The sequence below is a fragment of the Squalius cephalus genome (assembly GCF_949319135.1).
Source record: "Squalius cephalus genome assembly, chromosome: 21".
In the NCBI taxonomy this organism is placed as follows: Eukaryota; Metazoa; Chordata; class Actinopteri; order Cypriniformes; family Leuciscidae; genus Squalius; species Squalius cephalus.
The window spans coordinates 27,203,277-27,217,028 of NC_137142.1; the positions used below are offsets into that span (position 1 = coordinate 27,203,277).

Below are 13,752 nucleotides of genomic sequence, written 5' to 3' on the forward strand. Positions count from 1 at the left end.
TGACCATTATCACGCTTTGACCTGGAGATGTTTCTAATCTATTCTTTTGCATATTCTTTCCCCTATTTTAGGCTACGTTCACACTGCAAGCCAAAGCCCCCAATTCCAATTATTCTCAAATGTGATATAGACCACAGTTTAAAAATTTGGGGTAGGTAAGATTTTTTTTTTTTTTTTAATAAAGTAAAAACTAATATTGTGAAATAAAATTACAATTTATTATATTTTAAAATGTAATTTATTCTTGGGATGGCAAAGCTGAATTTTCAGCAACAGTACTTGAGTCTTCAGTGTCGCATGATCCTTCAGAAATCTTTCAAATATTCTGATTTGTTTCTTAAGTAACATTTCATATTATCAATGTTGCAAATAGTTGTGCTGCTTTCAATTTTTGTCTCAAACTGTGATACATTTTTTTTAAGGATTCTTTGATTGGAAAGTTCAAAAGAACAGCATTTATTTATTGTATACTTTTTTTGTAACAATGTAAAAGTATTTTCTGTCAGTTTTGACCAATTTAAAGCATAATTATTGCATTAATATTGTTGATTATTTCCAGATTTGAGAGTTCCAGATATTACATCAAGCTATAATAAGAATTAAATATGATTCTTAAATAGGAAAAAAAAAAAAAAACATTATAAAATATGTTCATGTATTGAGTTAAGTTGATGCATTCTTCTTACACTAACAACAAAGTTGTTTTCATCGTTCAGGCATAAATCTAATTAATTTTAATGGAAAAAAATAGGCTACTGTACATTTAAATATGTAATCTATCTTACACAGTTTAGCTTCTTGTTAATTTCTTATGTTTTCATATTTCTATGAATTGTTGTTGTAGTGTTCTCAAACAGATACATATCCGATTTATTTTCACAAATGAAAGCGAATTTCATCATCCAGATCATCGAGGTTCACACTTTTATCCAAAAATGTAATACATGAGATGAGGGGGGAAAAAATCAGTCACTTGAACTGCAGTGTGACCATAGCCCTTGTGTCCTCTAGATAAAAGTATGCTCTGTTCACAGTTCATTCTCCAGGTTAAGAACATCAAAGGTCATGAGAACATGCATGTCATTGCTTTCTTTAATGACAGCAGCCAGCTTGAGTTGTGTGGCATTTCCTGTGTCTGCCTCACCTTCCCAAACTCTGCTCTTGTTCATCTTCAGATCCGTTCGTTTCTCCCCCACAACACACACTCTTTGAGCACCTGATACCCGCACGCGAAAACTCACTGATCTTTGTGGACCCAGCACACCTGTGCGGGGCTCCAGCAACACACACCCTCTTCCCCACGCTGAATATACACCGGGGAATGGATCTCCGGGCTTTTCACACACACTCCTGATTATAAAGTCACACAGCGACATGTAGTCCTGCTCAGGGGGTTTCCGTCCATAAAGAGCAAGACGATAAACTCCCGCTCTGGGCGCGCACACACTCACAGTTACCTTAGTTTCTGTAAATGTCAGGAGTACATATCGGGACAGAGGAAAATGGGCCTCCTCGTGGAGCTCAGCACAGAGGACCGCGTGTATTTGCAGGTCTGGCGTGGCACAGTGGAAGGTGATGTTGCACCGCCCCTGTGGTGCATTCACTATCGCCCCCGTGTGGCTGAAATGGGACAGTCCGGCTTCTTGAGTGCGCGTCCCGGGACCACACCACAAGCCAAGGTCTGCAGGATACAGAACCTTTGGATTCAACCCTTGACTTTGACAGTGCAGCAGGTAGTTCCCGGCGTTTTGAAAAGTCCCACTTCCACTATCGTAATCCCGCACAAATACGGACAGCCGGTAAAATCCTTTGTACGGGCATATGACGTTGCACACCAGCTGCTCTGCTGTGATTTGCAATGCAAGGCAGCGCTTGGCCGTAGAGGCGTCGAGCTCGTGGTGCGTGAGTTCACACACCATCATCAGAGGTCGTGTTGTGTGTAGGATCACCTTGCACTCGCCACCCTCACCCGCCTCCACAGCCTCTTCTCCTGCGATGCTGCAACCCTTGACACCTAGAGCCGATGACCCCGCCGCCAGGCCCCAGTTCAGGTAAGGGTTATCAGGAAGGGCCTGCCTCTTCTGGATACTCGGGCACTCCAGCTCAAGAGAGCAAACCCACCGCAGAACACCAGGTTCACCCTCCCGTCGGGCAAACAGCTTCACCTCGTAGGCCCCAGGCTCTGGGGGCAGTAATCGCAGCTTCATCCCTTGTTGAGTAACTGACAAGAGACCACAGGAGCTGTCAACCTCCTCCTGCTTTAGAGTTCCTGTCTCGGGATCCTGCTGCCTCAACTCATATGAAAAGGTCAATGGTCTAGAGGATCTCACCGACACAACTGCTTCCCCATCGTCTGTGGAAAACCAATTTTGACACATTTAACACAATGTTACAGTAATATTGTGCCTACGTTCACACTGGAAATATTTGCCAGTGACAACCACATTCTTAAATTCTTAAATTCATGCACGGAGAACCACTCCTGAATTTACGATGGTTGACATAAGAGGCTTTTGCAACAGTTAGTTATAGGAGCTAGCAACCAGGGCAGTCCCCTGTGAACTAAATGTTCGAGTATGAATATGTTAGCCTTTCCGTTATCTATAAGCTAGTGTGCTACAAAACAATAACAAAATTTGCATCTTAGTATCTCACTTCACTTCTCACTTCTGATGACATCACTATGCACTTCAGCTTCTCATCAGATTTTCTGTCCAATCAAATGGTCTGTAGAATCTGAAGCTCCGCCCCCTACATGATAAATAGACGCTGAAGGTACGGCTATAATCGGTCACTTGTTCACACATTTACTATTTTCTACATGGTGAATGGCACATAGTACACTACATAGGGGATGGGGAGACACTTTGGGGTGAATGAAGTCTGGTTTCATGTTGGTGTCACACTAATCGCCGCAGCGCGCACACAGTCTGCTCCGGTCCAGAGACACAATAGCAGAGCGGATCATATGCGTGAGTCAGCGCAGACCAGACCAGACTCGGATGCATTTAAATTCTGCACAGAATGCTATATTTTAAAGCGAAATGGAGAAACTGTTACAGATTAGGAGGAAACTGCGGCTTTAAGCTCAACTGCTCTAGCCAAGCTGTCTGTGATATAAACAAAGCGCTATTTTAAAAAAGGGGAAGAGCTGTTCAAAATGTCTTCCTTTTTGAGTGGAAATTACATCAACACATTGAATAATGCTGTGCATTTCAAGGCACTTAAGTGGGCCTTTATAAGCATGCCATTCAACATCAACTCCATAGTGTAAAGGTTGAGAAGTGCCTGGACTTAGGCACCGGTCCATCTGTCGGCTTCTCGAACAAGAAAAAATGTAGGGTGGGACTTGATTTTTGTCCATCAGGAATTGATTAGATCATTGTGGTTTGCTATTGCTGTGATCTCATGTGAGTGACAGGTTGTCCCGCACTCACACCAGTAAACCCGTCAGCAGAGAAGAAATAACATGACGTTTTTAAGGCACTGTGTCAAGTAAAAAAATGCATCTTGAGACCCTGGGTTTTCCAGGAGTGACACTGCATAGCTTCAGTGTGTATGCAACCATTCTTGGTACCACTATTTATTTAATATTCTTGTCTGCTTTTGCTGCACTGCATGCCATAGAATGTATTCAGCAAGTTTTAGTCACAATAACTTTTTTTTCTCTCATGAGACAGTCTAATCTCTGCAGCAAACCGTCTAAACTACTTTCTAGCTTCTCAACACAAGCTGATGCCAGCAGCTGCCTATTATCTCATTGCAGTGTGTGCGCTAGTGTGTGCTTCACTAATCTTCCCTTTTGAGTTTCTGAATTATTCTATTATGCATGTTTGTAGTTGCATTGATAGTGTATGTTTTATGATACCTGTGATAGTTTTGTACTGTGTAGGTTGTGTGAGAGTCAATCCAAACTGATAAAATGCTGAGGTCTTCAAGGGTCTCATTTCAAACTCTTCCATAGAGATGGGTGTGGTGAGTAGTTGCCAGGTCTCGTCATCAGGGAAATGTGAGTTTATGAACTCACTGGGTTCAGGTAGGAAATAAAAGTCATCATACCTGAAAGAGACCGACATCAATGCTTATTATTGCAGTTGTTTTTCATTGCAGTATGTGTCCTCAATATTCTGCATCCTATTTTCTCAGAAGAGAGACTGCAAATTTGCATATATCTGCTAAACCAAACCAACCAGATCATTTTTTGATGAATTACAAACTTTGATTTTGAAGCAAAAAAGGATTTGTAAATCAGAAAAAGAGTAAAATATATAAAACTGTATTGTCTACTAAGTGTAATTTACTGAACAATAATCCCAAAAGGCAAAGTACAATATAAAACTTGATTCATAGACATGAGTTAGAAGTATAGTAATGCATTTTCAGTTTATTGCAGAATATTCATAAAATAAAAAGTTTTGAGTTAGGAGACCGACTTGTTTAAGTCATTCACAATGCTTCATGGGAATGGGCGGTTGCAGTCTTGTGTTTCTTCTGTCTCAAATTGCTGATTTTTTTTTTCTGCAATTCTTTTTTGGTGGATCGTTCTTTTCAGGGGGATTTATTTGTAATGTAATTCACTGGCTCATAAGTAAAATGTGTTTTAAATCATGTTGTAATAACACTGACTGATGGTTTCAACAGAATGATATACCATTGATTAATAATATCAGAATTAATTAACCCTATAAAGCCTACTGTATTATATTTGATACGAGATAATTTCTAAGGCCTAAAAAAAAAAACCAAAAAAAAAAAACCTGTTGTGCACAATCTACTTTATGCCTTCTGTCATCGGATTGATAGTTTATACTTTTTAGCTAGTAAAAAGGCTTTGTCCAATTCTAAAAACATCACTCTTATGGTCATGCTACACATCTTTTTGCTGTGAAATCTTTGCTGATTTCTATAAAGTAAATGTAAAAATAACTGTTTATTGTTAGTAGGAACACTTACTAGATTGAAGCAATGTTATTGTATTGCATTTAATTTTCCCTCCCAAAATAAAAACTAGAGAACTTTGATCATAAAACTAAGCTTTCAAATATAATTTTTTCTGAGAGATTTTTTCTCTCTCCCAGGAACCCAACACTTACATGCTGTAGAATATACACAAACAATGGTGTTTGTAAAAACCACTTATGATTTGTCAGTATGGGTGTACTGTATGATATGTATAACTGACACTCTGAGGAGCCTGACCTCTTCACAAATGTTTTGCTTTTCATATCCACAGTGCCAGCGCCCCAGCAAGCATCAAGCAGCCACCACTGACCCCCCACGAAGACAGCATTCCACTCATGATCAGAACGCTTCTCAGCTAAACTATGCCTGGCCTTGTATCCAATGCCTTTGCTGTACCCACTCACCCCCACACACTCAATGCCCAGCTCCCTAGAGAAAAAGAGAAAGTTCAGAGCCATGTTCTACTGGCATGATGTGTGTATGTACATACTGTACCTGTGGCCATTTACCTGCACATTTCCACACAGAGACTGGAGTATCCACTACATACACCCTTTCCCTTCCTGATGACCTCATCAGATGAGCAAATCTTCTGAGAAATACCAAGGTATCCCTCTAAATCATACTCTACGCAGACAATTTGCACGAGGAAGTACATTAATAAAAAGAGTTAAAAGTGAAACAAACAAAAAGATTAGTAGAAACCATTTTTTCACTCAGAAATTGCTAGCGACACAGAATTAAAAGTAAAACTTTGAAAACTGAAATATTTTGTTAGTTTTTTACAGTGCATGATGCATTTTTTTTTGCATGTGCAGTTACCAATATTATGGCATAGCCAGATCCATATGGCCCTGAGTTTTTCCAGATCATTTCTGCTCCCCTCAGTGACTGCACACGCAATCTTCTGAGCATCAAATACTTCCAGCTCCCTCAACTGAAAAACACATATTCATGCCTAAATCTATTGTTTATGAGAACAAAGAGGACAAAGACTTGTGTGTTGTCTGTTACCTCTTTTCCTTTCTTGATTGAGAATGTGTCTACTTTGTTGAAAATATCAGTGCTGGAGAGCAGCAATTTTCTGGGTTTCCTCTGGGAGGAGGAGACTGCAGGTAGATAAGGTCTCCCAGATTGCGTGCCAGGGCTGGCAACTGAGAGGGGTTTCACAATCTCCTCTTGGCTCTTTTTCACAGTGCTCCTCTTTCTTACACTCACTGACTTCGCCGCGCTCTCGGCGGACAGTTGGCGCTTTGTGCTCGGCCTTTGTTCCTCACATAACTTCCCTTCAAAGTTCTCTAATAGCACCTTATGTGAAACCGCATTTTCTTGTATCGGTACAATGGTTAAGGGCTTTGGGTCATTTTGCTCCACTGACTGTGAACCTCCTCGGTTGCTCTTATTAGTCAAACAGACTTTGGTGCTGTTCTCATGGCTTCCAGATACATTTTGAAGTTTGTATTTCACCACACCATTTTCAACTTTCAAATCAAAGTTTTGTTTCTGCGTGTCATTGTTTGAGTCTGTGGCAGTTTTTTCTGATTGGCGGCCTCGGTTGCTGGTTTTTGTTGTGATTGGCTGTTGATCAGTTTGAGCTTCATCCATGCAAATGAGAGGAAAAGAAAACATCTAAACCACAATATACGTCATCCTGCTTGTTGCATCACTTTAAACCCAGAAAATGACATCTAATGACATAGTACATACTTCGTATGATCTCCAAAATACATTTGAAATGCAATTATCTTACCTTTTGCAGTTGTGAAACTCATACCTTCTGTCGCTTTCAGAAGTGTTGGTAGTGGCAGATTTATCCAAGTTTTGTTTTCTATTGCAGGGGTCTGTCTATATCTATTTTCTCCCTGTGTCCACCCCTATGAAAGGATAGCACGCTAAAAATACACTTGGACTTATCATGACAACCAATGAGCTCAAAGATACAAGAGGGGGGTAGAAAGAAGGGCATTTGATGTTGGCACGAAGGGTGAAGAAGGTTGTGGTTGGTAACTGATAAATTTATTAGCTAACAATGCGTAAACAATGTCTATCTTGACCTTGTTAAGGGTATTAAAGTCTTTGTGGGAAAGTTTAGTCTACTCAGGATGAAGAAATAAAGTGGAACACACACACACATTAATAACAATAATTCATCAACAATTCTCCTTCAGTGCCAGTCTTGGACTCATTAACCTCGTACGCCAAATTACTTTCCTTCTGTAAATATGGAAATTGAAGCTGACCTTAGTGGATACTGTCGCTATGTGCGGGAGAACAAAGCAGTTTTTATTTCCATACATAGAGACCCTTCCTCCAAAAACATCCTCATTGGCTCGGGCTCCATGTCAGACAGTCTGCCGGGGGCCCTCAAGAGTCCTCTTACATACCCCCCTCTAGCAGGCTGAATTACCCCTGACCAATTACCCATCGGCATTGTGCCAAAATAGCAATGACTACAGTTGTGTGTTTATTCATGAAGTTCTCCCCTCCAGGTTTCGGAATAAAACTTGTCTTTGCTTAAGTTTTCCTGTTTCTGGTTTACATCATGTTAAAATGAAGGACTTTTCTATGTACATGCAGCCTTGTAGATAACACAAGGACATGAAGTGATGGAGACATGGTCTTTCTCCTGCTCAAGATGTGATAACATAAAAGTCCAAAAAGTAGCCTTGAACAGTACCTAACAAACAATAATGAGGCATAGTGTGTTCTGTCTTCTATCTATATCTTACACTCTTAAAAAAAATAAAGGTTACAAAAACGGGGCTTTCACAGTGATGCCATAGCATAGAAGGAAGAATCATAGTTTGTTCTGCAAAGAACCTTTCAGTGAACAATTCTTAAAAGAGTCGTTTTTTTCTTAGTGTGAAGAACATTTTAAGAACCTTTTGTGCACTTGAAAGGTTCAATTCATGTTAAAGGTTCTTCATGGAACCAAAGATGCCAAAAAAGAACCTGCATTTTTAAAAGTGCATGTAGACAAAACACAATAGGCCATTGGTTCTCCTCTAACGTTGAAGCAAATCCACACAGTATAAATGTCAGTTTTCTGAATAAAGAATCCAAATGCAGTCACTCACAACTTATATAGAAAGAAAGAAAAATATCATTTATAAAACTAATGCAGGGTATTTCAAATTGCCAAGAGTGCACGTGTGCCGCGTTCTCTGCGCGCTCTCTAGTGGGGAAACTTTTCCCCACATACTAGTATTAAATTATAGCCTACAAGCCCTACATGATAGTTATCCGTGCTTTATTCATTTAATGTCACGTTTAAGATGTGCATAAACAGGACAAAATCTGTTTGCCCACTTACATTTACTCAGTAATGATATTGATGGACCATCCGTGTCGTCCAGTCGCTCTGTTTTGCTGGAGCGTGATTGGTCCAGATTCACGCGCTTTTGTTCTCGTCTTGCACTCCTTGCGCTCGTGCTGTCATGTACACCTGCGGTACACTCGCGCGCGCCGCTAACATGCCTGCCAGTGTTTCACACTCAGGAGAAAAGAGAACAACTTGACTAGTTAGTTTGGATATAAAGGTAAACTAACTCTCAGAAAACATTCCCCTGGATGTTATTTCAGTAATTTAAGATATACCAAACTGAAAGACGTCATGAAGACGGATAAAGACGGTAAAGACATGAGGGGAGTGACTGTTAACCGCTTTGCTGAAGGTAAGAATATTTGCATTTAAAGGGACAAGGTGATTTTCTTTATAAACTTTATGAACTTTATAAAAACAAATATTTAAGGAAATATGCTTGTGATAACAGTTGTAAGAGTTTGCGTGTTAAAAATATAAGTTTATGTTATTTTGAAAGCACGGGTGTAACTTTGTTTTGAGAAGTGGGGTGACACAAAATGGGGGACAATGTTTTCGATTTGAATCCCATTTCCTGCATTTACATTTAGGGACTGTCTATGGTGATACAAAATCCAGGAAATAATTTGATTATAATGATAAATTCTGCCAAAAAGAATAGTATGCTAACGTTAGGCTACTAAACTATGTATAAGAAAAATATGTCTTAGCCTACTTTATTGTTTAATAGGGGCCGATCCAGCCAAGACTTTAGAGAATCATTTTATAAAGTCAAAAATGTTAGCCATAAATGTTTTGTGTGTAGCCTAAATAAAATTTTAATTATGTGAGACTCAATTTCCACTGTAATGTAGAAACAACATAAACACAGTATATTTTAATTAATTGTTTAATGGCATCTTTATATGAATGGAGGCCAGTATCATTGATATTAAGCTACTGATGTCTCGATGAAAATGATTTCCCCCCCAAAAATATTTATTAGGCTTCATAGCTTCATAATTCAAAAATTATAAAAACTTTAAATTTAAGTGAACTTAAAACAAACCTTACATAAACCCATAATAAATGTCACACAAACGGGATTTTGAAAAGTGGGGGGGATGTCCCCCCTGTCCCCATAGGAAATTACGCCCGTGTGTGAAAGCCATACTGAATGTCTCGCTCTCTGCGTAACATAAGTGAATAAACTAGCCTACTACAAAAACAACAAATATTGTTTTCCTACTCTTGAACTAAATTACATTTTATGAAAAATTTAACAAGCATTACCATGGCAACCATAGTTATCCTACAGTTAGGCTACTTCCTACTACTAGAAAGCATACGTCAACACTCCCGTTTTCCCGGGAGTCTCCCGTTTTTGTATATTTCCTACCTTTTAGACAAATATTTAACCCTTTAAGTGTCACGGACGGTTGCCCATATATATTTAGAACAATAATATCTTAGTAAAAACCTAAAGTAATATTGACAAACTATATCATTTGAAAGCTTACAATCTCTAGTTTTCATATTTGGTAGCTATTTTTAAAATAAATTACAGAGGAGCAGTAATTTATCAATTTGCAACAAGAATATTTAGGGCATGTTTAGGCCTTTATTTTGAAATAGCAAAAAAAAAATGAAAACTCATGAAAGATTGGTAGAAACCTCAGTTTGTTTTCATGCCAAGAGTTCAAAAGATAAAACCAATAAAATTGTATGAGAAAAAAAGGTCTGAAAATGTTTTGAATATAAAGAAAAATATTATGGATTCTCGATTTGTGATGCGGCAGCGAGCTATAACGCACATATGTGCTCTTTTTATGTGTTTATTAGAGGTTGAAATCAAATCAAATACTGCCAAACTACCCATACTATTCTGAATAGGTTGTATTAGAATTGTATGAAAATTATGAAAATATATGGTTCAGATCATTCAAAACATATATGAAAATGGAGGCGCCCTTATATGGTCAGTAAGGAAGCTTGGCTGTCCATCTAGAGAAAAGGTTTGGTACTGTGCCCAAATAAAATCTTACTGAAAGCTCATTTTTTGAGATATCAACCTAAAATTTGAAACACAGCTTGTTCAGATTTTTGGCTTTCATTTTCTTGCAGTTTTAGAAAAATATATTTTGTAATATATATATATTTCATATAAAATATAAATAATTATATTTTTACATTGTAAATTTTCAGTTTCAGTAAATTTTTTCTGTTTCACTTTCATAATTTATTTCACTTCTACAATAATCTGGCAAATGTCTTCTTTAAAAGAAGACCAACCATTTGTCTATATTCCAAAGCATTTTTGAATTACAACCATTTAAGTTTGGATAGTGATTTTCATGTCTATGCGAAAAAAGGGGTGGTGACAGTTAAAGGGTTAAAATATACTGTCTTTATGTTGTTTCTACATTAATTTGGAGATTAACTGTGAAATTATTACATTATAAAATATATTAAAAACATAAGTTTTTTTTAATGGCGATTCATCGTGATTAATCAGAAAAAAATGCGTGATTAATCTAGTTCATTTTTTTGCAATCGATAAAAATAAAAAATAAACGAGTCTTAATAAGTCTTATTCATGTTTTTTTTTATTGAATATTATGTATTTATTTATGATAATATCTGCCTCTGCCATCCATCACCCCCCATAATCCCCCCAACCCATCAAATTAAATAGAACAAAGATGAACAAATTAAATGAAACCGATTAAATAAACACAGCTTTAAGATTTTCAGATAGGTCTCACAGTATTCACGTACAGATATTGAATAATCAAATGTAAAATAACAGTATTTTGTTCTGGGATGATTTTTTTGGGTATAGCCTAAATATAATTTATATAGAAGCAATATTCTCATCAGTGTTCTTTCAGCTTTTACATACTTAAAGGGGGGGTGAAATGCTCATTTTCACTCAATCTCCTGTTAATCTTGAGTACCTATAGAGTAGTATTGCATCGTTCATATCTCCAAAAAGTCTTTAGTTTTATTATATTTATAAGTGAAAGATAGACTGTACCGAGTCTTTCCGTAAAAAACCGAGCGGCTGGGGCGGGCCGTGTGAGCGGAGCTAAAGCTGTGCTAACGCGCCGAGCTAGTAACGTTAACAACACACAGAGACATTTGTTCAACAGTTTTACTCACCGCCTGCGGTTCCAACGCACGACTGTGGACCTTTATCATTGTGACTGCTCGATCCTTAAAGGAGAACTCCGGTCAATTTTAACATTGAGCTCATTTTTTTGTACATTTGGAGTGCTGTCAATACAGAGAACAACGACAAAAAACGGTGTTGCCTACACCGAGTTATTCTATTTTTAAAATTTGCACCCTGTTGACTTCAATAGGGCAAGTAGTAAGCCTGCTTTTTAGCCTCTTAACATCCTTTAAGTGTCATTACAAGTGCACAGAAAATGTGAGTGATTCCTTCCGAGTGAACACGGGTGGATCTGACTGCAGTAGATGTTAGAGATATTAATAAAAACGAAGTTAATTCAGCCAGCGCTCATACCTTTGTTTACATCCTGTTTTCGGTGGAAGGCCATAGTAATCGATTGTCGAGTTCACGCGCGTGATCATTGGTAACTAAACATATGCGCGTGAACTCGACAATCGATTACTATGGCCTTCCACCGAAAACAGGATGTAAACAAAGGTATGAGCGCTGGCTGAATTAACTTCGTTTTTATTAATATCTCTAACATCTACTGCAGTCAGATCCACCCGTGTTCACTCGGAAGGAATCACTCACATTTTCTGTGCACTTGTAATGACACTTAAAGGATGTTAAGAGGCTAAAAAGCAGGCTTACTACTTGCCCTATTGAAGTCAACAGGGTGCAAATTTTAAAAATAGAATAACTCGGTGTAGGCAACACCGATTTTTGTCGTTGTTCTCTGTATTGACAGCACTCCAAATGTACAAAAAAATGAGCTCAATGTTAAAATTGACCGGAGTTCTCCTTTAAGCATTAGACGATCTGCAAATCCGTGATCTGGGCTTTGTTTATAAAACAATCATCGTCGAAATGCAGGGAAACAGTCTTGCTCAACTCGTTTTTGCCCCGGAAAAACAAACTGCATCCACTATTCCCTTAACGCTGGGTTCTTTGGGAATCTGTGCAGGTTTGTCTTGCCCTGGCAACCAAAAACCCACTTCTTTGGTGACACTGACTTCCCTAAAGCCGAGCAGAGCGCTTAGATGAGGTACTGCTTTCGCTCTCTTGCTCTGGTGTACGAGTGCGCGCGCGCGCCCGCGATCTTACCGGAGAAGTGCCCTTAGGACCCGTATAAGGAAATTCCGTTACATCTGACGTCACACATGCCCATACTCGAAAAAAACTTTCCGAAACTTGTGACAAACCGGAAGGACAATTTTTGGCACAGAAATACTCCTTCAAACGTACAATTTAATTTTTGAAACTTTTGAATTTAATTTTTGTCCATGTTTAGCATGGGAATCCAACTCTTTAACAGTGTAAAAAACTCAGTATGCATGAAATAGCATTTCACCCCCCCCTTTAAATCTGCATATTTTTTAGATTTATTCCAGGTTATTTACCTTTATAAAGGTGCTGATTTAAATGTTTTACCTTATTAAATGTATGCATCATCTTTCATGTCAAATTCTTACATTTGATCAATAAATTCATTTATAGCCTAATAATAAAACAGGGCTGTTACCAATCAAATGAAATAATTCAATAATACTTTTAAACATGAAACTAAACCGCCAGGAGGTGGCGGCAAGTGGCCGTCTTAATAACTGAGTCATTCGTTCAAACGATTCGTTCAAAACGCTGACTCATAATCATTCAGTAACAAAACACCGCACTAATTTTTATTTTCCTTTGGAACTATTTTCGTCATTGAAATATAACTAAAACAGTCAATAATGTGTCTAAAATGTAAGTAACTAAATACAGTGCCCTCCACAATTATTGAACCCCCTGGTAAATATGATCAAAATTGGCTGTAAAAAATAAATCTGCATCGATTATCCTTGTGATCTTTCATTCAAAAAATGTGCAAAATTCTAACCTTTCATTGAAGTAAAAGAATTGAAAGTGGGGGGAAAATCACATTATGAAATAAATGTTTTTCTCCAAAACACGTTGGCCACAATTATTGAAACCCTTTCATTAAATACTTTTTGCAATCTCCTTTTGCCAAGATACCAGCTCTGAGTCTTCTCCTATAATGCCTGATGAGTTTGGAGAATAACTGACAAGAGATCAGAGACCATTCCTCCATACAGAATCTCTCCAGATCCTTCAGATTCCCAGATCCATGTTGGTGCTTCTCCTCTTCAGTTCAGCCCACTCATCAGGTCAGGGGACTGAGACGGTCATGGCAGAAGCTTCATTTTGTGCTCCACAACAAATTTTTGTTTTGATTTTGATGTTTGTTTTGGATCGTTGTCCTGATGGAAGATCCAACCACGCCCCATTATAAGATTTCTAGCAGAAGGCG

The 13,752-nt window shown here is 38.2% G+C and overlaps 2 protein-coding genes across 5 annotated transcripts in view; one reads left to right on the forward strand and one right to left on the reverse strand.

The window, feature by feature from the left end:
* Positions 1-856: 856 nt before the first annotated feature.
* Positions 857-6,830, reverse strand: ky (kyphoscoliosis peptidase). Its single transcript, XM_079855307.1, has 7 exons — positions 6,713-6,830; positions 5,977-6,557; positions 5,785-5,899; positions 5,472-5,589; positions 5,200-5,391; positions 3,869-4,059; positions 857-2,353 (listed from the first exon to the last, which is right to left on the reverse strand). The coding sequence occupies exons 1-7, from the start codon at positions 6,732-6,734 to the stop codon at positions 1,029-1,031; spliced, it is 2,544 nt and encodes an 847-aa protein (XP_079711433.1). The 5' UTR covers positions 6,735-6,830; the 3' UTR covers positions 857-1,028.
* A 1,659-nt stretch (positions 6,831-8,489) lies between these two features.
* Positions 8,490-13,752, forward strand: part of slc4a11 (solute carrier family 4 member 11) — a 69,448-nt gene continuing 64,185 nt past the window's right edge. For all 4 annotated transcript variants that reach the window (XM_079855298.1, XM_079855301.1, XM_079855300.1 and 1 more), the window contains exon 1: positions 8,490-8,636. In XM_079855298.1, coding sequence (XP_079711424.1) covers positions 8,576-8,636 — 61 coding nt within the window. In that variant the 5' untranslated portion in view covers positions 8,490-8,575. The remainder of the gene's footprint in view (positions 8,637-13,752) is intronic.

Bases quoted from the DNA above. Each gene is read 5' to 3' on its own strand.
- ky (XM_079855307.1), bottom strand. From the start codon at position 6,734: ATGAGTTTCACAACTGCAAAAG. The intron at 6,558-6,712 runs GTAAGATAATTG...GCATGGATGAAG, and splicing joins GAGTTTCACAACTGCAAAAG to CTCAAACTGATCAACAGCCA. The intron at 5,590-5,784 runs GTAACTGCACAT...TTGTCTGCGTAG, and splicing joins CTGGCTATGCCATAATATTG to AGTATGATTTAGAGGGATAC.